General features: G+C 40.0%; 1 protein-coding gene across 1 annotated transcript in view; it reads left to right on the top strand.

Annotated features, from left to right (window-relative positions):
* Positions 1-24,980, top strand: part of KCNB2 (potassium voltage-gated channel subfamily B member 2) — a 186,726-nt gene that overhangs the window by 3,644 nt on the left and 158,102 nt on the right. The window contains exon 2 of the mRNA XM_072151725.1: positions 17,494-18,189. Within this exon, the coding sequence (XP_072007826.1) occupies positions 17,611-18,189 (579 nt within the window). The 5' untranslated portion in view covers positions 17,494-17,610. The remainder of the gene's footprint in view (positions 1-17,493; positions 18,190-24,980) is intronic.

The raw sequence follows: 24,980 nt of genomic DNA, 5'->3' as shown, positions 1-24,980 counted from the left end.
TGTCGATTACAACTATAATCATGGCCACTTTTCACGGGCAGATAAACTTATACCTTGATTCCCACTTTGCTCCACATACTTTTTTGAAAAGTTAAGCAATTTGCATGATGTATGCCAGAAATTGTGACTTTTTTCATGCCTTGCACTCCAGTCTTCTGCTGTGCATACAATAATATATTGGAAATAAAACGGATGGCCTTAGTAGTGTTAGGGAGTCTGTAGGGGACGTCAAAAATCTTAAGCACTAATGGTCCCCCACTAAAAAAGGGCAAAACGCTAATATTTCCACAGGACCCCACAGTTGTGTGATTAAAGGCATGGATTACTATGGGTTCGTAAGCAATTTCTGTTTACATGAATAGTAATTGGACCAGAATTACAGCTTTAAACAGATTTAAACAGGTTTAAACAGATACTTGGACCTATTCTTCTCAGGTCACAGAGAAGATGCAGGGACTTTGGACACATCCTAACAAATCAACAGGGCCGAGATAAAATCCTCTGTAGGTTGCAGATTGATGAGACTGGCAGATCCCTAGGTTACACTGGTTTTGTCCCTTCTGTCTCTAGTATTGCAAAATCTTACATGGAAACTGTGTGTGTCCATTTACGTGTTGACCTCTAGATATCAGTTTCACGCTGGTGCTTAACTGTGCATGATAGGCTGATGCTAGTAAAATGGAGAATATAATGAACATTGGATATAGCAGCTCTTTCTCCTAAGAGACGCTTCACTTGGTAAGAAGTGCTGATGGAGGTAAAACGGACCTAAGAATACACAGTTTTGTAAAGTCTACATCGTATGGATAACACATTTGATACTTGGTGGCTAAATGATGGAGGACTTCACCTGCATCTCACAACATAACTTGGGAATGGACCTTTTTGGGGCCTTTTGGCAGCTGTAGATTTGTGGCTGCAGCCAGGGGTATAACTTGGAGGTGAAGTTGTATCAGGTCCAAGGGATCTTAGGGGGCATCACTTTCTAATATGGAGACCATAATTATGAACAATATATTAGATTTGGGGACCTTGTAGGGATATTCCATTGGAGTCCGGATCACAACTCCATTCATTATGCTAATGTTGATTTTGGGGCACAGAAGTGTCACAGTTCGTGTCTTATTGTAATAGTTTCCTTAGGTATGATGAAAAAATGGGTTATTGACATAATTGTAGCTTCTTATCCCTATGTCATAGTCCAGTCCCGAAAAAACATAGTCCACATGAGCTGAAGGAGATCTATTAGGTAATTTGGGAATCAGCTCATCAAAGCAATTCCCTGGCGGCAGACATCTGCTTCTTAATGGGATGGTCTTAGGCTACATTCACATGTATATACTGGCGTATAAGACTACTTTTTAACCCCTTAAAATAATGGCTACAGTGGGGGGTCGTCTTATACGTCGGAAATACGGGGGCCGCACTGTGTGAGGTGTTTTTTTCCCCGTCAGCGCGCAGAGAGCCGCTTCCTGGGACCGCCGCGCATGCGCGGCAGTCCGCCTCTCACAGTCACTAGAAGAGGCTTAGTACGCGCTGACGGGGCGGCGCGCTGTATGCTAATGCAGCCACCCTGTCACAGCGGTCGGCGTCACAGAGCTGGGGGTCACAGGCGGCACTTACAGAAGCATGTCGGATCTTCATTAATATCGCAGCTTACAGTTATGATCACCAGGCACTTGCTCTCTTGTTTGTTTTGCAAAGTTTTAAGCAGACTTTTTTTCATTTGGGAGAGGGGTAGTCTTATACAGTGAGTATATACCAAATTCTATATTTTTAGGGCAGAAGTTGGGGGTCGTCTTATACGCCGGCATATACGGTAGTTTATCCTGTAAATGATTATTAAAGGCTACAACACATAATAGTTTTTATGGTGCATTGGTCCCACCAGAATGAATCATATTGATGACCCATTATCCTTAAGGACAGGACATGTGTACATCCACTTTTAAAGACATTGTAATCATTGCCCACACGGGACATGAGCTGAAGGAGATCTATTAGGTAATTTGGGAATCAGCTCATCAAAGCAATTCCCTGGTGGCAGACATCTGCTTCTAAATGGACTGGCCTTAGGCTACATTCACATGTTGTATTTTTTATATATAAAGCACCCAGCCCATACGATGAGCATATCCTTAGACATATATTGGCAGATGGAGTCATCCTCCGCTTGAACAGTATATGTCATATTTACTGTGAGAAACACAGGATGGAAAGAGGTAGCAAGCTGCATCCGTTCATTCTGCTCCTTCCCTTTGGGGGATGTATATGCTCATCATGAGGCCATTGAAGGAAATGGGGAACGGATGTAAAATATTGGGTCCAACATCATGCAGTTGTCCTTATAAGGACAATTATATTACTGAGGAAACACCCTTAACATTGGCAGCAGCCAATCACTGGCTTTACTCCTCCTCCTACTTAGGGAGGAGAGGGAAGAACATGTGTATGTGTATCAATGAGATACTTCGTAACCCTCCATTATAAGGGCATATAGGGAATCCTCCTATGAAAAGAAAAGCACAATATGAACCCACCCTTTGATCTTAGGAGCTTATTATTGTGTAATAGTTAACCAGAAGATTCTCCTGAATTCTGGTGGACCATTCTCTCCTTCAGATAATATATACAGTATATTAAAAAAAAATCATACTCACCTAATGGATCACCTCTGTTTCCAACACCATTTCTCTCACTGTTCTGTACTCTGGTCCAGGTGTGACATCCCGATATGGTGGTTGTAGCCAATCAATGATGGGTCGTTGCAGGTCAATATCAATGATTAGCGGGAAGTGTGAAACATCCGGAGAATCGGGCATCTTAGGAAACATGGGAGCAGGAGAATGATTGAGTGGGATAGCTTTTTTATTATTTTTTCTGGGAAATCCTCTTTAGCAGCCAACACTTTTCATTAATGTGGCTCACGTCATAGCTTAAAAGCCCGTATGTATTTGTTTGTTGAGTGACCAATCAGATTTTGCAGCATCTTTTGCTTAACACATATGGCTCTGGTTTCTGTTTTTTTTTTTTTTAGGTAAGTGTTTTCTTGTAATTTGGGATAGACTGTTTAAGGTATAAAAAAAAAATTCTAATTAGAACTTTTTGTTTTTTAAATTTGCAAATTGACACCTAAATAAATTATTAAAATGGTTTCCCTATTATGTGTCATTTTGACACCTTATATGTGTAGTCTCGGGTGAACAGGACGGCTTTGGTGACAGTTTGCATTTTGCATGAGTGGCGCTTTTTTTCTCCTTTATTTGCATTTTGTTCTCATTTAATTTTTTTTGCTTATTGTTGTATATTTTAGTTACATAGAAGTCATAAAAGTTTATTGTGTGAATTTACACATTATAATTTTTTTTTTTAGTTGCCAGCTTTTCACTGTCACAGTGACATCCATGAGATCAGTTTCAGGCGTAAACAGTAAGTGGCAGAGCTGATCTTGGTCTGCCCTGTGGACACAGTGTGGGTTTGAAGCACCCGACTAAGTGTCATATATTTATGGTACTTGGTTCTAATGAGGTTAAAGAAGTTTCCCATCATGGAAAAAAGAATAGAGTAGTACAGAACATGTAGTACAGAACATGTAGTACAGATTGAGTGGTTTGGTACATGAAGTACAAGTAGGGAGCAGTGCAGTACATTTAGTACAGGTAAATAGCAGTACTGGACAAGTAGTACAGTACAAGTAGTATAGCATAAGTAGTACAGGTAGAGAGCTGTACAGTACACATAGTACAGGTATATGGCAGTACAGTACATGTAGTACAGGTATAGGGCAGTACAGTACATGTAGTACAGGTATAGGGCAGTACAGTACATGTAGTACAGGTAGAGGGCAGTTCAGAACATGTAGCACCGGTAGGAAGCAGTACAGTACTTGTAGTACAGGTAGGGAACAGGAGAGAAGAAGCAGCACAGTAGGAAGCAGTACAGAACATGCAGTAGATGTAGAGAGCAGTAGAGGACATGTAGTACAGGTAGAGAGCAGTAGAGGACATGTAGTACAGGTAGAGTAGTACAATACATGTAGTACAGGTAGGGAGCAGTAAAGAACATGTAGTACAGGTAAGGAGCAGTACAGTACATGTAGTACAGGTAGAGGGCAGTACAGTACATGTAGTACAGGTAGAGGGCAGTTCAGAACATGTAGCGCTGTTAGGAAGCAGTACAGTACTTGTAGTACAAGTAGGAAGTATGAGAGAATAAACAACACAGGTAGAGAGCAGTACAGTACATGTAGTACAGGTAGAGGGCAGTACAGTACATGCAGTACAGGTAGAGAGCAGTACAGTACATGTAGTACAGGTAGAGGGCAGTTCAGAGCATGTAGCGCTGTTAGGAAGCAGTACAGTACTTGTAGTACAAGTAGGAAGTATGAGAGAACAAACAACACAGGTAGAGAGCAGTACAGTACATGTAGAACAGGTAGAGAGCAGTACAGTACATGTAGTACAGGTAGAGGGCAGTACAGTGCATGTAGTACAGGTAGAAGGCAGTACAGTGCATGTAGTACAGGTAGGAAGCAGTACAGTACATGTAGTACAGGTAGAGGGCAGTACATGTAGTACAGGTAGAGAGCAGTACAGTACATGTAGTACAGGTAGAGAGCAGTAGAGGACATGTAGTACAGGTAGAGGGCAGTACAGTACATGTAGTACAGGTAGAGGACAGTACAATACATGTAGTACAGGTAATGGGCAGTACAGTACATGTAGTACAGGTACAGGACAGTACAATACATGTAGTACAGGTAATGGGCAGTACAGTACATGTAGTACAGGTAGAGAGCAGTACAGTACATGTAGGACCGGTAGAGGGCAGTACAGTAAATGTAGTACAGGTAGAGGACAGTACAGTACATGTAGTACAGGTAGAGAGCAGTAGAGGACATGTAGTACAGGTAGAGTAGTACAGTACATGAAGTACAGGTAGGGAGCAAGCGGTACAGTACAAGTAGTACAGGTAAAGGACAGCACAGTACATGTAGTCCAGGTAGAGGGCAGTACAGAACATGTAGTGCAGGTAAGGAGCAGTACAGTACATGCAGCACTGGTAGGAAGCAGTACAGTACTTGTAGTACAGGTAGGAAGCAGGAGAGAAAAAGCAGCACAGGTAGAGAGCAGTACAGAACATGTAGTACAGGTAGAGAGCAGTATAGTACATGTAGTACAAGTAGAGGGCAGTACAGTACATGTAGTACAGGTAGAGGGCAGTATAGTACATGTAGTACAAGAAGAGGGCAGTACAGTACAAGTAGTACAGGTAGAGAGCTTTAGAGGACATGTAGTACAGATAGGGAGCAGTAGAGGACATGTAGTACAGGTAGGGAGCAGTACAGTACATGTAGTTTAGGAAGAAAACACAATAGTACATGTCCATATTGCACAATGTCATGATGGCCTAGAAAAGGCTATTGTACATTACATTTATTGTAGACAGAGAAACGGCTACATTCTGGTGAGCTTCTCCGAAATTGTATTAATAATAATAATTCTTTATTTATAGAGCGCACACAGATTCGGCACCACTGCACAAAGCATGCCAAATTGGTCCCTGTCCCCATGGAACAACCTACCAGTATGTTTTTGGTAGGAGAGAACATACAAACTCTTTGCAGATGCTGACCTGGGTGGGATTCGAACCCAGGACCCCAGTGCTGCAAGGCAGAAGTGCTACTTACTCAGCCACCGTGCTGGCCTGTATTGGCATCAGACCATCACGCTGAGTGTTTTTATGACTATAGCTACATGCACAACCTCCTCACAATTCCCTCAGATGGTAAAACAACTCATACATTACCCAGCACCATCGCCGGGACTTGAGTGATCATTAGTCTTAGTACAGTTCCAAAACTACTTGTGTACAGTCATTTTGTAAAAGTCACATGACGTTAGCCAAGAATTGATCTTCTGTCAAAAAAAAAAAAAAACATAATAATACAGTAATGAGCTTATAATCAGACTCATGGCCTTGGCTTGGCAGTTCTGGAGAACAATTTCAATCTATTTACATATTACTGATGTTTTTTTACATTGACGCTGGAGCCTTCTTGCATAGTACTAAGCTACCGACTTACACTGCAAACATTGTGATGCTGTACTACAAGTATGCCCTGAATAGGAATGCATGCTATCCAGAGACTAGGGAGAATTTTTGCCAAAAAAAATTAAGTCATTATAACAATAAAGCACGAATTCCATTTTAGGATGTTGTTTAGAGGAGATTGTACAGAAGTTCTGCTGTCATAAATATATACAAGTAGGTCATTAACATAGCGAGTGTTGTAGTCAGAGCACAGCGCGTAGGGGAGTATTAGACGATGCAAATGCTTAGGAAACATCAGATTACAACTCAAAGCATAAAAATAGAAGATTAAAACATTAAAAATCCTGTAAATAAAACATATCAAAGTTTGTTATACCGCGCTCTTAATCTGGTCATCGCTGCTAACATTACTGTACGCTTTGTTGGCGTTGTATGTTTAAACTTGGGATCTTGTGAGTACAGGGCATTTAGCTAAGTTTGGACAGAATGCTCAGACATTTGGCACCAGTCTAATATATTCCTGCAAATGCTGGGTTTTTACGCTGTGTTGACACTAACATTGCCTTTTCCATCGTTCGGATCTGTCAGAGGATCACAAAAAAAAGTTCTTCTTGTAAAAAAAACAAACAGATGGCTTTCTATTTTTGTCTGACTTTATTAAATTGGACATATAGGTTTTATATGCAAAGGATCTTCAAATAGGGACATTTTTGTAAATGTATATTTTGAGGACTTGGGAAAATACTATGTGAATATTTTTTTTTTTGTTACTCCAATGCATGCAAAATGAAAAAGAAATGACAGTTTGCAATTGAGAAAAAACTTTAGAAACGGTTCTTTTTTAAACTTGTTTTTATTTATTTTTTCATAGGCATACATATAATATTCCAACATAAAAATTTGTACATTGGGATTCTTGTCTTAGCCAAAGCAGGTTGTTTTAATTTTATTTACAGTCCATCACCTTGAGTCTTGTTGCTATATTTCTCTCTGCTTTGGTACAGGTTTAGTTTGCATAGATATGTTCTGTATGTTAAGAAACTGTTCTTTTTTTGTGTTTACAAATGCTATGAGGAGATGAGAATCTCCATGGAAACAGACTACAAACAAACTCTGTGTTGTCTGCTCCAACCTTCGGGTTGCATATTTTTCAGATGAAGTAGTAATTTCCAAAGAAGTAGCAAAAATTCTACTTATGAGAAGCAATAACTGGTGGGTTCACAGGGTTGAACCTAAACCTTCTGCTGCCTTAGGCGAGCTATAGACAGGTTATTTTTTTAGTAGGTGGCTTCTCGATGCTGCTTCAATGCTGACATCAGGTATGAAGAGGCTTTCTTTTTATATGCGCCTCGATTCTGCCCTTATCCTGCAGCAGTTGATGCTGCCTCAGGCAAGATGCTCAACTCGCCTTTTGGTTCCCCCTTCCTCCTGCCAGGCTGTATCAAAAAAATTATTGAAAGTCGGGCATTGACTTCTAGGAAGGTACTTTCTAAAAGGAGGAGCTGAAGGCCCAGTTTTCCTTTTTTAGAAATAAGAAAATGTATTGTATTCTGCGATAACTAATAAAACCATATTTTTTAAAGTAATGGTTATAAAGATTGCAATTGAAGTAATGGTTATAAAGATTGCGATTGCGCCAAAATTTGATCGCGTGCGCCAAAATCCCAGCGGAATTCGACGCAAAACTGAATATTTCGGGAAACCTGACGAAAGTGCGGCCGTGGAGCCCTTAGTAAATGAGCCCCAGTGACTAATATCTCAGCAACCTAGGAGGAAAAAAAAAGTGCCCCTGAATCTGTGTAGTAGCCCCTTCAAGAATGGTATGGGTGGGAAGGTCCTGATGGTTGTTTTAAGTCTACATTACTCTCTCATAATCTGAGTAATGGTCTCCGATCAACATGCTCCTAGAAAAACAGATAGTATGGCAGTTCTACCTTAACCTACATCAGTACTGTGCTTTTTCTTCAAAAATTTTCATAATATCCGATAAACCTCCAGAGTTGTAATGTTACACGGGTAAGCTGAGGACAAGCAACAATAAATTAGCAATAAGTGAACTTACAGAGTAAATAACACGGCACTGAAACTGTACCTGTCTCTTAAATATAACAGCGGCTGCCACTTTGCAAAGGATTCATTATTCATTACTATGGAGCCTATCAATTCAGTGGGAACGTGTAGTAGGGCTAAGCCAAGAGCCATGCCTTTTATTCTCCTGTATAGCTTTGCAGCCCACGGAATGAATGTTGTGGGTGAGAAATTTACACTCTTTGAGTTATCCACTATTAGTAAGCAATGTAAAATACAAATCATGGCTATTTATAATATAGAGACACCTAATACAATTAAAGGGGATGTCTGCTGAAAATAATCCCTTGTTATTTGTCCTATTGAATGCCATCATAGACCCTTCTCTAGTGGTTATTGTGATATAAGAAAACAGAACTTCGTACAAGAGTAGTTAACATGTAACTTAAATGCAACTGGTCACCGAGGGTTTGACCTATTAACCTAATGACAGATTCTTGTGTCTCACTTGTCAATAATTCAGAGCCTGTTGTTGTCAAGGAAAGTGCAGCATGGTGGCTTAGTGGTTAGCATTACAGCCTTGCAGCGCTGGGGACCTGGGTTCAAGTCCCAGGGCTAACATCTACAAAGAGTTTGTATGTTCTCTCTGTGTTTGCGCAGGTTTCCTCCGACACTCCAAAAAATATATTATACAAAGGTTATTCTGCAATTAATGGCTAAGTCACCCACCAGGAAGACCTAAGTACAACTTAGAGGTAGTCACAAGGTAAGAGAGAATTACTAGGTAAAACATCAGATTAATATGGAAAGTCCAGAGATATCTATGTGATAACTACGTAGAGAGGTTTAGTCCTCATCTCAAAGTTTACATTGCCAAATGAACGGGCAAAAGCGTTTGTTGCTATGACATAGCTCCAAAAAATTTAATTGACTGAGGACGAGCCCAGTTCAGGGCTCGAAACGCGTATCATTTTAACATTACAGGTGGTCCCCTACCTAAAGACACCCAACTTACAGACGACCCCTAGTTAAAGACGGACCCCTCTGCCCCCTGTGACCTCTGGTGAAGCTCTCTGGATATTACTATAGTCCCAGCTTGCAATGGTCAGCTGTAAGGTGTCTGTAATGAAGCTTTATTGATAATCCTTGTTCCCATGACAGCACAAAATTTTGAACTCCAATTATCACTGGGGCAAAATAAGAATTTGTCTGGAACTGCAATCATAAAACATGCAGTTTCGACTTACATATAAATTAGACTTAAGAACAGACTTATGGAACCTATCTTGTACGTCACCTGGGGACTGTCTGTATCTATACATGATTTTTAATGGATGTTTTTGAATACTTATTTTAAATAAAAGGCTTGTAATTTTTCCATTCACTTTGGGTTATCCAAAGATGCCCTATGGATTTAAAGCCATTCATTGCAAAGCTATACAAAGTGGTTGTGGCTTGGAACACAACAGAAGAAGGTGAGTACAATACTATACAAATACACCGTAAGTGGATAATAGAAATCACTACACAATAGCAGCGCTTTTCCGTTTTTTTTTATTTTGCTAAATACCCATTGCCAAATGAAAGAACAGAAGTCTCCATCTTACTTTTCATCAACAGCCCCAGAGAATGACTATACCCACAGCTCATCAATCATGCAACCACTATAGGACGCAGAAGGGCACAGAAGCAGTAGGAGTCATTTTCCATCAGAAATAGACATCCTAAAGGGCAAATGCAATGATTAAAAGCTGACAAAACTTAATTATAAGAAGTATGTATATATAATTAAGATAGTTCTGTCATTAATGAAATGACAAGGCCTAACTGCTGGAGATTGTCTTGGGATAGAGAAGGTCTTGTTGTTGACATAAAGTTGATGATACTGAAGGTTATTGCCAGGAGGCTTATCTCAATATAACCAAAACCTAAATTCAATAAAGTCTAAACCTTCAAAGTCAAGTTGGTGTGAGGCGATGTCCACTCGATTGCCACTGAACATGCTCACATGAGGGTACTCAAACCGCATCAGTTCCAAATCCACATCTCAGATCCAAGGTACAGTATAGATTGTCTAGCAGTTATTAAGACAGAAACAGCCCCCCTTTATAGAACGGGCCACAGTAGAGCACCCCTTTAAAGAAATGCCCACTGCAGAGCCCCCCTTTACAGAAATGGCCACAGCAGTGCCCCCCTTTAATGAAATGTCCACAGCAGACCCCACCTTTAGTGATATGTTCACAGCAGAGCCCCCTTTAATAAAATGTCCACAGTAGAGTCCCCCTTTAATGAAATGTCCACAGCCGCCACCCACAAATGAAATTTCCACAGCAGAACCCCCTTAAAACCTGCCATACTAACCTCCAGCTTCTTCTCACCGTGGCTCTGTGAATGTATAGGTACATGAATATATACTTGCAAGATGAAGCGCTAGGTTAGCGCGAAACGATTCGTCCCTCCAACCCTCACTTTTTTCCTGCTGTCAGATGTCTCTCCCTGTGAAACAAAACAATTTTTAAACGATATGAAATAAAAGAAAAAGTAATTTTTAAAGAAAAACGGTGAGTGCCGACTATTTTTCTATCTCTTTGACGTGTTTCAGACTCCTTTAATTTTTACTAAGTCAGAGCACCATCTGTGTTTTCTCCCCCAGTAAAAATGGACTCTCTAAGAAATATTATTTGTTAGCCCCACATGCCAGAGGCTAGCACTAAAAATCGAGGCTACGAGCAGTGCCCCTATATTTCTTCTATTGTCTTCCAGTGGTACCTTTGTTGAATATATAATTGCTACACAGCAAGACCAAGTAGTGGAGCTCAGATGGACCCTCTGGCTGCATCAGGGGAGCATAGAAACATTATTTGGGTGCAACACCCATGGTGGTGCTCAACTTCAAGACCAGAGTCCATATACAGAGAAAGTAGAAAAAAGCAGTGACACTTACCAACTCTTTATTTATTCCATGTGACAGTGCGGGGAGGACGCCAAACATGGCAGGCTACGGACTGTTTTGCGCATCTGTGCGCTTTCTCAAGCCCAATGTTCAACTCAAATTCACCTGAGTTGGTGATTGCCACTGCTTTTTTCTACTTTCTCTGTGTACTGTTGGGAGGGTTGAGGTCGACCTTTCTTTTTAAGTCAATCTTAATCCATTCCTCTGTAAACTTATAATGCTCCAGATTTTTTTAAGTGTATCCAGTCCCTTAATAATTCTTGTGTATCTCAGAAGATCTTGTGCACCAAGATTGATATCTAGACCAGTGATGACTGTCAAAGGTTTCAGCTCATGTCAGCCATTTAATATTTTGTTTGTTGGCCGCCCTGACCTAACTTGATCCCCAACTCTCTCTGCCCACTAGTAGTGAAGGCAATTTAAAAAGGACAAAGTGTATTTTATGTGATGAGCGGATCTGAACTTTACACTCATGTTCAGAGTTCGGTTGTGTCTTTCGTGACCAAGACACATTGCCCGATTGGTGGCCAATTCGCAAATGGACAATTGATTATGGACAACTGTGGCTTATCAAAATTACAACTGATTGAGGAGGGGCGTCAATTTGCTGAGTTGGCAGTTTGGTTGCAAGCCCAACAATATGTCCGGGTCTCGAGGGACGCGAACCCAGAACTAGAATGGAAAGTTTTGGTCCGCTCTTTAGATGGGATACATTGAAATGGATCCATTCTTTTAAGCAATTGCCCTTTTCCCATGGCTTCCTCTTGGCACAGGCCGACTATAGGTAAATCCAGCCATCGGAAAGCCCAGGAAACCTACTCCGCTCAAAAAGGGATCAGTGACAGAAATGCCAGTAAAACCTTATTTATCCCTCATATTCCAGTCACTCTGTAAAAATGTAATTTAATTCCCATCTGCGCAGCTCTCCAGGGCTCTTCATTTTTTTCATTACATTACCTACATTATTGTTTATTGCTATTTGTAGCTGTTCTTAAATGAGAATTTCTACAAAAATATGAAATCCTATCATCTTCCATAGTGTTCAGCCTAATAATAGAATATATACGCAGAAATGCGTCACTATAGGAGAGGGAGAATGTTGTCTGTTTGGATAACTTCTTTTATTTATGATCTGCAGATGGCTTGTCCTAGGGTCATCTACATTAAAAACATGATGCGTCTCTGGTCCTCAGTTCCCATGCTATTTATAGGAACAGAAGATTTTTCACAAGACATAGAGCTATCCAGACAAATATCATTTATTAAAGAGAATGGAAAATTTTTTATGGTTTTAATGTCCTATAATGGGCTTTTTGCACTGCACGGTCCCATTTTTCAACTTTTGCACCCGTAGGCTCAGATATAAAACACATATGTGCATTTAATGTGAATGTTTCTGCGAGAATTCTGAACCCTTTAAAAATCAGACCAGTGGATACCGTAATACAGAGGCACTTTTGCTTGATAGCACCTATGGGTCAGTTGTTAATGTGCTGGGAACAATCCAGGCATTATTATCCAGGCCGTTGTTTTATGTTGGAAGAAGGGGGGGGTGTCTACTTTTTTTTTTTTGCACTGGTTTCTGTAGACGAGATCTAATAATGTTAATATTTATTCTTATTATCAGGAGAATTTTCTAGGTTATACAGGAAATGCTGGATACAGTGCACCTTTTATGGCCTCTTTGCTCTGTTGGACTGTACTTTTATTGTTTGTATTAAGGCATTGTAATTATTGCTTTACGCTGCCTAAATCTTGTTGATATGACTTCAGCATCCATTAGGAGAGTGTGCGCCATGTATTTTGTAATGGAAATTAGAAATCAGAGACCTGTAGAGTACAGGCGGAGTACTTGGCCCCTGGCCTGTGCACTAATATCATCACACGGCTGCACTCCCTTTACTATTAGCATTGGAAAACCTAAAGTGTTATCCCCCAAAACCAGTCCAGATAAAATGATGGTTTTCTGCTTCTGTTTTTTATTCTAGTCAAATAAAATAGAAGTGGTGAATTACAATAAGAAACAACTCAGATTTTATTCTTCACTGGTTTGGAAAAATATGAGTAAATTTTCCATATGTCATCTTCTTTGCAGACCTACAGGGAATACTGGCCAGCTCCATACTTTGTATGATGCCCTACTAGATTATTCAGCATCATTGCACTCACAGCTGCCCTTGTTTTATCTACACAATCTTTAAAATGTTAAGGTTGAACTTCAAACCTCCCATAAAGGCAAATCGCTTCTAAAAGCTATGGGAGAAACCAGCCCTGGATAGATTCTGCTACAGTCGGAATTGTTGCACAATGTCTATAGACTGTACATTCCACATCCATTCCACATCATGTTTTCCCTGCCTTAAAGGGGTCTTGCAAGGTTTGATTGTTATTCCCTATCCACTGTATATGGCAGTGGTGGCGAACCTTTGACATGATTGTCAGATGTGGCACCCAGAATCCTTTCTGGGGGCAAGTGGGCCAATGCCCCAGCACAGAATTCTGCCCCCAGGCCAGGATTCAATGCAGTCAGTGGATAGGGTCAGATATTCATTGAAGCTCCTACACCAGTCCTGTGATTCATCCTGTTCAGGGGGCCCTGGAGGGAAGCTACTATGATAATCCAAATTTCTCCTCCTTCAGTACATAATATTATATATGTGTGTGTGTGTGTATATGTGTGTTGGGTATATGGTGTATATGTGCTTTATGTGTATATGGTGTGTGTATATATGTTGTACATCTGTATATGGCACTGTATGTGTGTGTATATGTAATGTGTATATGCTCTATATGTGTGTGTATGTGTGTAAGAATGTATAAATGTGTGTGTATTAATGTATAGGTATTATTTAAATATGTAGGTAATTGAATATGTTAATAACACCCATAACCTGCACAGCTCCTCCTATTTAAGTGAAAGTTCATCTGAATGTGGTTGTCTCAGGTGCAAGTTCCATTTTGATGGAAAAGACATTATTGTGTGAACATACCCTTAGTGGTTGATCAGTTGCATTTCTATACCTTGCTTTAGATGTTCATGAGACAGACATAGAAGGGCATGACAGCATTCTAGAAATAAACAGTCAGCTAAAAAATATATGTATTTTTATGTTATTTAAAAAAAATCCCGGAATAGAAATCTTATATATTAGTGTCTGTTATGCAGCAGCCGGTAGTCCACTAACAGTACTGTGTTGGGGGATTTGATATTCCCAGCAGCCCCGCATGTTATTATCAGTATGCTTCTGCCGCTATGGGGAGTTATTCCAAAAATAACATTATATCCTAGTTGGTTCCTAAAAAGTGAGCCTGCATATTAATATCCTCCCTGGTTATTTTTATAAACAATGGATTCTTTTGCTATTCCTTCACTTTAACCTTTTAATGTTTCCCCTCCTTTTCCTTTTTTTTTCTTGTAATATAATAAAAATAATACTAAATCTTTATACAGCGCCAACATATTCTGCAGTGCTTTACAATCATGGAGTACATATACCAACAAAATTAGACATTTTGTTATATTTTAAAAAGTTTTAAAAAATGTAATTTTTTTTTAATAAGAAAATCTAGAGGGAGTAGACAGTGAAAAGTTGCATCCCTAGAGATCATTTGTGTATTGTAATTGATTTATATTCCAGTATTGTAGCTGGACTTGTGAGACTTGGGAGACTCTTCACACAGCTCTGTTCTTTGATGTATGCATTTAACAGCCCCTCCCCTCTGCTGTAATATTTAACCAGAAGCCTGCAATTGCTCTTACTCACATATGAGAGAATGGGCTGTGCTGTTAAATATAACAAAGGAGTGTACCGAGTGCCCCAGTGCGGCTACAATACTGGAATGCAAATACTTTTTCACAGTCCTGCTGCTACTAATAATACACACAAAGGTATGATTACACAGATCTCAAGGGCTGCTTCCTAACCCAGTCGGCAGCTTTGTATGGTCAATACTACTGACTGATGTTTATGATTTGGTTTATTTATTCGCATGTGCATTCTAAAGTGCTGATTTTAATTTTTATGCTATTTTAATTTAGGTTTTTATGATTTTGTAAGACCACCCCCCTAACCCGTCGGTATACTGTTTAAAACCTAGGGGTAGAGCCTTCTACATACAGGGTTATGGATCAGTCATTGTGCATACGTATTGTGCATTGTTGTGAGCTTGAAGGGTGTTCATAATATATCCAGATAATGGGGCACATTTACTTACCTGGTCCCTGCGCAATCCCCCATCCGGATTGTCCGACGACGATGAACTCTGCCGCGATTCATGAAGATCATGCGCCCGATATCCTGCATGTGTCGCTTCCCCGATCAGGTCCGCCGGAGTTCACCTTCTTCTTCCTGGTGCATGTAAGTGCTTGGCTTGTGATACAAATTTTAAGTTAAATCCCGCAGTTTGTCCGAATCCATCAGAACGTCCGACGGCCCGCCCCCCGATTTGTGTCGCATGAAACCAAAATCCGATCGGGCCCTAAGTAAATGAGCTCCAATGATTCCTCAATGTCAGATTGGCGGGAGTCCCAAGCTGTGTACCCACACAGATTAGCCCTTCCGAGTAGCTCCAATGTATTGGTATGAAAGCTGAGTTAGGTTGTTTCCGCCCCTATACTCTGTAGAGAACACTCTGTACTCTGTAGATCTGTAGAGTCTAAGGGCAAGCATTACCCAGACACTACCGGTGCTCATCCATGGGCTGGAAGAGTCATCACAGCATCTGCTAATAGAAATTTTCTCATGCTCCCTTCATGCATTTATAGTTGTTCTCTTTTTTGGTGAACAAAGTTGATATTCAACACTTTCCTGCAGACCTCACTCCTTTCGGAATAATCTGAGAGGGATGAGGAGAAGGCCAATCTATTAAATGTCTTCTCCTCTACTGTATTTAAACAGAGAAATCCAATGACAGATGACATGATTAGAGGTAACGTACATTCTTCATTAAACGCCACCTGCTTAACCCAGGAACAAGTGCAGCACCGCCTTAAAACCACTAAAATAGATAAATCCCCAGGACCTGATGACATTCACCCCCGAGCTCTGCGTGAATTAAGAGGCCTGATGATGAACAGACCTTGGATATGCCATAGACATCCAAAATGGGAGCAGTATTTTTAAGGATGTTAATGGGGTCTGTTCCACAGTACTGATTTATAAGTACAGGCAGTCCCCGGGTTACATACAGGATAGGTTCTGTAGGTTTTTTCTTAAGTTTAATTTGTATGTAAGTTGGAACTATATATGTTATAATTGTAATCCCAGACAGAATTTTTTTGGTCTCTGTGAAAATTGGATTTTAAAAATGTTTTATTGTCATAAAAACAAGGATTCATGATAAATCTTAATTGCAGATACATTTGATTTGCTACAGCTGATCATTGTAGCCTAGGACTAATCGTACAGTAAATTAGCAACATCCATAGGTCCGTTTGTAAGTAGGGGTCGTCTGCATGTCAGGTGCTCTTAAGTAGGGAACCGCCTGTATTTAGAATTAGAATACATTTTATTTATACGGATGGAAAATTATTTTATACATCTCAATTGGCCTTGGTACCAAAATTCAAAAAGTTAGATAGGAAACTGGTAGTAACTATAACATCTATTATGAATACATTATATGAATATTTTCTTATGCGGTGATTACTCTTGGAATACTTTTGGAACAAATTGTCTCCCTTTAAGTAGTACATACTGAGTAATAGTGTCATTACCCAGAGATACTGGTGGACATTAAAATCAACTTTAGCAACCAGTGCCAGGCGGCTCCTGTCAAGGCAAATATTATCATGGGATGAATCCTTGAAAAATCAATAGTCATGCTAAAAACATAAATTGGACTCTATAAACATCATTGGTCATCCACACATAAATCATATACTGTAAACTGAAGATTGTATGCTGATCCTGGGTAGTATTCAGATTTTTTGGGTTCTTCTGATACGACCTTTATGGGTTTTTGTCTTTCTCTGAAACAGCATGGAACTTACTGTGTATAGCAAGAGCATTTCTGGACCAGTACCAGTAGGTTATATAAAATACTGGTGCCTTATTTGTAAGCGGACTAGAGATGAGCAGACTCGAACTTCCTGTTCAGGTTTGGGTGCGATCGACTGAGACATATTGCCGGATTTGCAGAAAATGAATGCCCCTAGCTACCAGCCATGGCACATCCCTAGCCAATCAATGCCATGGCTAGTATCTAGAGTAGTTAACATGTCGAATTGGCCGGTTCGGCAGCCAATTTGAGAAAATGTCTGGGTCACGTGGGGCGCATCTGAACCTGAATGGGAAGCTTGGGTCCGTTCATATCTAAAGCTGACCTTTCGTGAGTCACAATTTCCATCTATTGTACTTTGTCGATCAATATTTATATAAAACCTTGTTTTTTCTGCAAAATCTTTATTACAATCTTTATAGTGTTGTGACATTAATCCTTTTCTCTATGCATTGCAGCTTGAATTGTGGGTCTCTCTTTAACATCGGAAATCACCTTGAGTTTTGTGAAATCTTCTGCATTTCCCATGAGTACCTACTTCAAGAAGCTTGACTAAGCCCTGTGTTTTACACAATATGGCAGAAAAGGTTCCTCCAGGGCTGAACAGAAAGTCCTCAAGGTCCACTCTTTCTCTTCCACCAGAACCAGTGGAGATAATTCGAAGCAAGGCATGTTCTCGGAGAGTGAAAATAAATGTAGGAGGCTTAAACCATGAGGTCTTATGGAGGACTTTAGACCGTCTGCCAAGGACTAGACTAGGAAAACTGAGAGATTGTAACACTCATGAGAGCCTACTGGAAGTATGTGATGACTACAATCTAAACGAGAATGAGTATTTTTTTGACCGGCACCCAGGAGCTTTTACTTCCATATTAAATTTTTATAGGACAGGGAAGCTGCATATGATGGAGGAGATGTGTGCACTGTCGTTTGGCCAGGAGCTGGACTACTGGGGAATAGATGAGATATATTTGGAGTCTTGCTGCCAGGCCAGATATCATCAGAAGAAAGAACAAATGAATGAGGAGCTGAGAAGAGAAGCAGAGACTTTGAGAGAGAGGGAAGGAGAAGAGTTTGATAACACTTGCTGCCCCGAGAAGCGGAAAAAGCTTTGGGACCTACTGGAAAAGCCAAACTCATCAGTAGCTGCAAAGGTAATATAAACTGTAAATCCAATGTATATCCTTTTCTTTTATTCCAGATGAGAATATTTTAATAATTTAAAACCATTTTATTCTAAAATGGCTTTGTTTAAAGTGATTTTCCATCAAAGAATTTTCCTGTTGGTATGTAAGGGTAATTTTAAAGAACATATCATAAATCTATGCTAGATGCAGGTCTCACCTCTGAGAGGAGAACAGGGGTCCACCTATCAAGGCCAGGTCAAATGGAGAGGTGGCCACAAAGGCTCACCAAAGTTTACTGGAGCAATGAGGATAGCCAACAAAATAGGTGGGATGTGCATCTATCATGTATCTGTGGATATGTCATAAATACTGTCCATAAGAATCTGTTCTATACATGTGATTACAACAGGACCTGATGTGAACAATAGGCAGATGTCATAAATGAGAAATAGTCTGAAAAGTTCTTGTTCATTCGACTTTTGGACACTGTGGTTTGAATAGAGGTTGATATCTTTCCTGAGCTCTAGTAACAGCATTGAGTAACATACTTTATCATGACATTTCTTAATAACTGATGACACTTTACAGGCCCTTAGCAGAAACCCATGGTTCCCCAAGTTAGAAAAAATATTTTTCTTGCCCTCTAGTTCTTCTCTATGTTGTATTTGCCTTTGTATTTATCTATGAATGGGCTAAAAAGTCTCTCCGACCCTACACTTTGAGACAGTTTTGGTTAAAATGTGGAAGTATGGATTGGTTTGATGTAGGGGCATTACTGCCATCAGTTTTACTGGTGGTAGACTTGTCCTGGTAAGAAGTTCCCAAGGAACAATGTTCCTCAGGACTTTTATTAAAACTCCATATGCCGCGATTTAGTCAATATAGATTATAAAATTATGCTACAATGAGGCTCCCTGAGGCACTCGGTTGATGTAGCCTGAGACCTTGAATGTAGCCCCAGACTAATTATCATAATTTTTATAACTCTTTTCATTGTATTTGCTAGAAGCTAGAGTCATGCTCCTCCCTTTACAAGGTATTCAATGAATGAAGTGAATCAGCTGTGACTGGATTGTTCCTTTAATATACTAAATGATTACAATGTTATCCTGTCAAGTAAGAGTAAGCATGTTGAATTATGTTGTCAATTTATTCATAATTTGACAGCACTATTTTTAAATTGACAACTGGGTGTTACTAATTGGGGTAACACAATTACACATTCTAAGGCTTCATGCACACAGTCATGTGCCTTTGCATTGTGACCTACTCATGTGGCAGTGCTGAAAATGATAGAGCAGGTCCTATTCCTGCCTGTATTGAGCCCCAGCTGCCTGATTGCACCTGGCCAAAAGTTTGCGACCTGTTTACAACCTGAGGCCTTAGCCTATGTGTATACCAACAAGACTCTATGTTATCCGTTATCACGTGTATGAGTCGTCACCTGAGCCACAAATTATAGAGAAAATCCTATTCCTGCCTGTGTTTGGGGCTTGGGCAGTCTTTTCGTATATTCATCAGCGTTTGAAAATACCTGCCACCTCAATGACGTATGAGCCAGTATCCACAACTATGGGTCTGCGTAAAAATGTAATTATTTAGAAATTTATAAACAGTTTTAATAGGGGAGCCCATGGATCAACTGTTGGGTGGTACCCTTTCCCATTTCTCCTTTAGTATAACTTATAACGAGGTAACAAAGATGTACAGGTGAGCGGATCTGATGGTCGGGTTCGGGTTCAATGTTGGGTTTAAGGCGTCTGACTATTGGGAGTCCCGCTGGCCGGTCATAGTCATGGCTAATTGCTAGGGGCGCCAGTTTATCAGATTGGCTGTGCGGTCACCAACTTGACGATACGTCCGAGTAAAGCGACTGAACACAAACGCCAAATTGGGTCCCATTGGGTCTCCTCTACCCAACTAGGAAGCAAATTAGTGCAAATTGGTCAGAGACTTACAACACATTTTACAACTGTATGTGCTACATATTAGATAGTAATCATGATAAAATACAGAAAGAAAGCAATGTTTCAGCTCCTGAAAAGCAGAAACGTCTGTGTTAAGGTGTCAGGGAAAAATTGAAAAGAAAAGAAAAACCAAATAGTTATTTTCCATTACAAGGCTGGTGAGACACAGGAACTCATTACTGAAATCATCCCCAGAAAAGTAAAACCTAATATTTTGCATTTAGAAAACCATTTCCCGTAGTGACATTTAAGCAGTGAGCCTGATAAAGGCCACATCTTATAAATGACCGGACCAGTCACATTTTACTTGTCACTGCTCGGGGACACCATGCTCCAAAAATCTCCAGCACTAAAAGCTAAGAGTCGAATTAAAGTGGAACTATAAAGGGAATGTAATATTCAGTATTATGTGACTGCTGACAGTCTAGTGTCCACAACATTCTACTTAAAGGGAATGTATCCCAGATTTTCTCTGACTCATCATTAATATATAAATTTAACCACACAATTAATTTCTGATCCAGTCTTATTAATGGCATTTAGTGACATGCTTTACATCAGTCTCATGACCATAGGCAGAACAAGTCAGGAGCCAAATCATTGAGGTCTATGAAGAGTTTGCTAAGCGTGCGGTGTATAGGTAGCAGTTGAAAATAAGCTGTACATCTATTATCAGTCTTAGTGGCCAGAGTGAGAATTGCTGGAAAAAGCAATTTTTAAGGATCATCAAAAATTTTCGTAAAAAATGATGGAAAACAAATATTTCTGATGATGCTGTCTAGGATTGTTAAGAAGCCCAGGTAAGCCTAACTTTTTCACTTCAATGGATCTGATTTACAATACCAGGTGGGAAATAAGACTTGGTTTTCTAATTCTTGGCACTGCGTTTATGAAGGTTTCTTTATTTTTTCATTTAGACTATACTTCCATTGGTAAAAAATGTAAAGCAAAGCATAAAGGCTGATCATCTAAAATGTCCAACAATAATGGCAGCCTAAGTCCCAGCATTAAAGATTTCCTTTAAATGGAACCCGCCAACATATACCTTCATCTACATGTTCTAAGGAGACGCCCGCTCATCCATGCAGTTAAGATCCCACCGCCTTTTAACCCTGCACCTTTGCCGACGTCACACTCGCACACGTGCAGCGGGCCTGTGAGTGTGATTATTAGGTAGACAGTCTGATGCTCATCCATGTTGTGCAAGCTGGAGCCAACACTTGATCAAGAAATGATGCATGCATGGTGCACCTGGGTATCTCACCAGCACCACTCGGGGATAAAGAGAGCTGGTGCTCACAGGCCACTACGCATGCTTGAGAGCTCTCAGTGGAGGAGAAGAGCAGAAGCGGAAGAGCCTCCTTGACTTTAGCTTAGGGCAGTCAGCTAAATAATAAAAGTTATTTTCGGAGGAATAGTATAAAAAGCTGTTATAAAAAAAATCAATGGAACACTTAGAATGTATAGAACAAGGTACTGTTTGGGGTTTGTGGGAGATGTCTGTGATGAAAGGTTCCCTTCAAATATCATGCAATAGCCAAATATGGACAGCAATATGCAATAAAATAAAAGAACATGTATAAATTGAAATCTCTTTAGTTTTGGATTTCTTATCTGACTAACATGGAGTAAACTGCATGTCAGCATCCAATCTTTTTTTTTTTTTTGGGGGGGGGGGGGTTGTGGATAGGTTATCAGCATATATAACCCAGAAATCTCTTTTCAATGGTTTGTATAGTACTGATAATATACTATGGGTCCCAGGTGGTCTTAAGATAATAAAGAAGCATCATTTACCTTGGCCGCTGTCTGCACTCCAATGCAGCGCCTCTGTACTGGTCTCTATTGGTATATAGAGGCCAAGTGGTGAAGTTTTTAAGACTTCGTATCCCAAAGACAACTTCTGTATACTAACAGAGGCCAGTGGTGACAGGAGGCATCAAGCTGTACCTGAGACAAATACTGAAATATTACGTTTTTATTATAGACAACCTGAGACCCATAGTATAAAAATTACCAAAACGGGACAACCACATTAAAAAGAACCTGTCGCCAGACACCTTTTTTGAGCCTCCTCTATGTCCCCACAATAAATAAATAGGTTATCCCCAAAGTTTTATACAACTTCTGGCATTAGTGGTTAAAACAATAACTTATATTAAAGTTTACCTAGCTCCCTGCCAGCTTGTGTCCTGTGTCCCTCCTTCCAGTCACCTCATGCCAGCACCTCTCTACTGTATCTGACAAAGCAGGAAGCAAAGAGTAACTGGGAGGAGTTTTTTTTTTAAACTCACAGATGAGTATTTTGCAGAGGAGAAGTCGAGAGGGGAGAACTCTGCTCTATGCTGGATACTACCCAGGGACACAGGACAAAAGCTGGCAGGGAGGCAGGTAAACTTTAATGAAGTTATTATTTTAACTAATGCCAGAAGCTTCATAAAAACAGTTTGGAGATATGCTATTTATTGTCTATTGACATGGATGAGGCCCAAAAGGGTATCTGGTGACAGGTTCCCTTTAAGCTTTCTAAAAAAAACAAGGAAAAACATAGTTTGATTGTTGGCACACCATTTTCTCCATGTTAGTCAGCCAACCCTGACGTCCCCACTGATCAGCTATTCCCTGCTACCACTTGAAGCCACCAAGAGAATGGAGTCATAGGCACAGCTTCTTTATCTGTGTAGTAGCTGGGCCTAGAACATTTCCATTCAAATCTGGAACACCATCTATTATGGATAAGTCATAAATTTGTTATCCAGGAAACCTCTTTTCAAAGTGATCATACTGCATTATATTTCCATGGGCATTCGTACTGCAAAAGAACGATGAGTGTAACTGTTGGCCAAAAACCAGTCATCACCATAATACAGTATGTATTACACATAGGGCACTATGAGTATTCATTTCACATTGGATTCTGATAGGTCCCTTTTAAGTACAGTCCAGGAGTAAATGGCAGAATCCATCATTTATTCATCTCATACTCTCACTTTCAACTCATTAGTCAATAAAAGAATAAAAGCGGTTGACGTACGAGTCCACTAAGTTGTAAATAATTGAGTTGGTATTGGGTCTGTACTATATCAACTAGTTGGATTACTGATGGGTTTGTCAGCCGGATGCCAAATAAACCTTATTTTCTTGATGAATTTCGTGCCGTATCTGACTTTCAGCACCTCTTTTATTTGTCTAATGGGAATATTCTTTTGCAAGCTTTTCAAAAATGTACTTTGCCCAGAGCTGTGTAAATAAATATTTATATTATTGCCGGGATCGCTAAGAGAGTCTGAGTGTTCTGGAGACACTAAGCATTTACTTGTACTGTCACAGCCACAATATGTAATGTACCAAGTACGTAACAGAAGATGGAACCATCACCAACGTGACTACTCTAGGTATTTCTGGATTTCAGAGTTGCAAAAAATACTTACAATACATTTTTGTATTCACTCTACAATGAGGAATCTGCCAAGATCTCCTGTAGGATTGGTGACTTGTATATAAATTAAAGGAAACCTACCATCAAAAATCTACCAATGGGTAGAAGGTGCCTTTTAACCTACTAAACCCTTATCTATTTTTTCCTTTTTACCTAATGCTTTCTAAACTAAGCTAAACTTTATCTAATATGTACATTTTCCAGAGAGGCTACTGGGTTGGGGTGTAACCTTTCCAAGCACTGGGAGCAAAGACTACTCTACACCCCAGTAGCCTCTCCGATCCCTCCCTACCTGTGAATTCACGGCAAGCTATTTAGACCGCTCTGCCGTCACTGCTCCATCGGAGCTCCGCACCTGTGCAGTAGCTCCGGCACTAGTGCCGATACGCATGTGTATGGCGGCTCCCGCTGGCACTGATGCTGGAACCTACCATAAGATCTACCTTAATATGTATATTTCTGATGATAGGTTTCCTGCAAAAAAAAACCTCTTTAGGTCAACAGTTTAAGCAGTCAATATTGTGTATAATGTGTGACCCAAAAATCTCAGCACGATCACATGACAGAGGGGCATTATTATTACCAAGCTCTCGCCTTTAGCAATTGAAAAAAGAATGGTGGGTGGAAATGTAGAATAATAGAACAGGACTGCTTAGAAAGATGACATACGGAGGTGGATCATTTACATAAAAAGCCATGAATGTAATAGAAGCAATGGCTCTGAATTGCTTCTAGTGAAAAGAAAAAATATGCCCCATGATTTCTACAATGGGAAATGCTTTACTGAGAGATTTTTGTAAAAGTTAAGATGCTATTTGTTTGTAGTGAGGGGACACTTTTATATTTAGGGAGAATGTCCCTGGCCAAATGATTGCAGATTTAGTTTAAAATGACCACTGTAAAGGATTAGGATTGTTAGATCATGGTTTCCTCACAAGATGACTTTTAATGACCTTTAATATGCCTGAGTATATATTTATCACTTATTTATTGGCATTGTCAAGGCATTTAAAGGGATTGTCCGTTATTTATTTACTGAAGATATACCTTCATCTGAGCATGAGGGACAAGTGTCACCCACTCTCAATTTTATGAAAAGTTGTTCAATGTTAAACCAGCTCAAAAAAGTAGGTCCCTCTGTAAGTTTGGTTTAATCTCCAGGAGACAAGGTTTCCTTACCATAAGAACTGTGAATTTGTGCAATAGCCGAGCTAAGGCGCTGGTCACAGCAGGGACAGCAGACAGCTTGAAGAAGGGTCTAGACATTTTCTTACAGCAAAACAACATTGGCCTGTCTAGATGGATGGTCCATCAATATGAAATGGGGAGGGACATGAATGGCCGGTCCAGCAGATTTACTATATTATCTGCCTTCGGAGACTATAGCAAAAACGTTTGCACCCATATTTGCT

The sequence above is a fragment of the Engystomops pustulosus genome, chromosome 5, assembly GCF_040894005.1.
Source record: "Engystomops pustulosus chromosome 5, aEngPut4.maternal, whole genome shotgun sequence".
NCBI lineage: Eukaryota > Metazoa > Chordata > Amphibia > Anura > Leptodactylidae > Engystomops > Engystomops pustulosus.
Note: the sequence above shows the minus strand (reverse complement) of the source record. Positions and strands in the feature narration are given on the sequence as shown.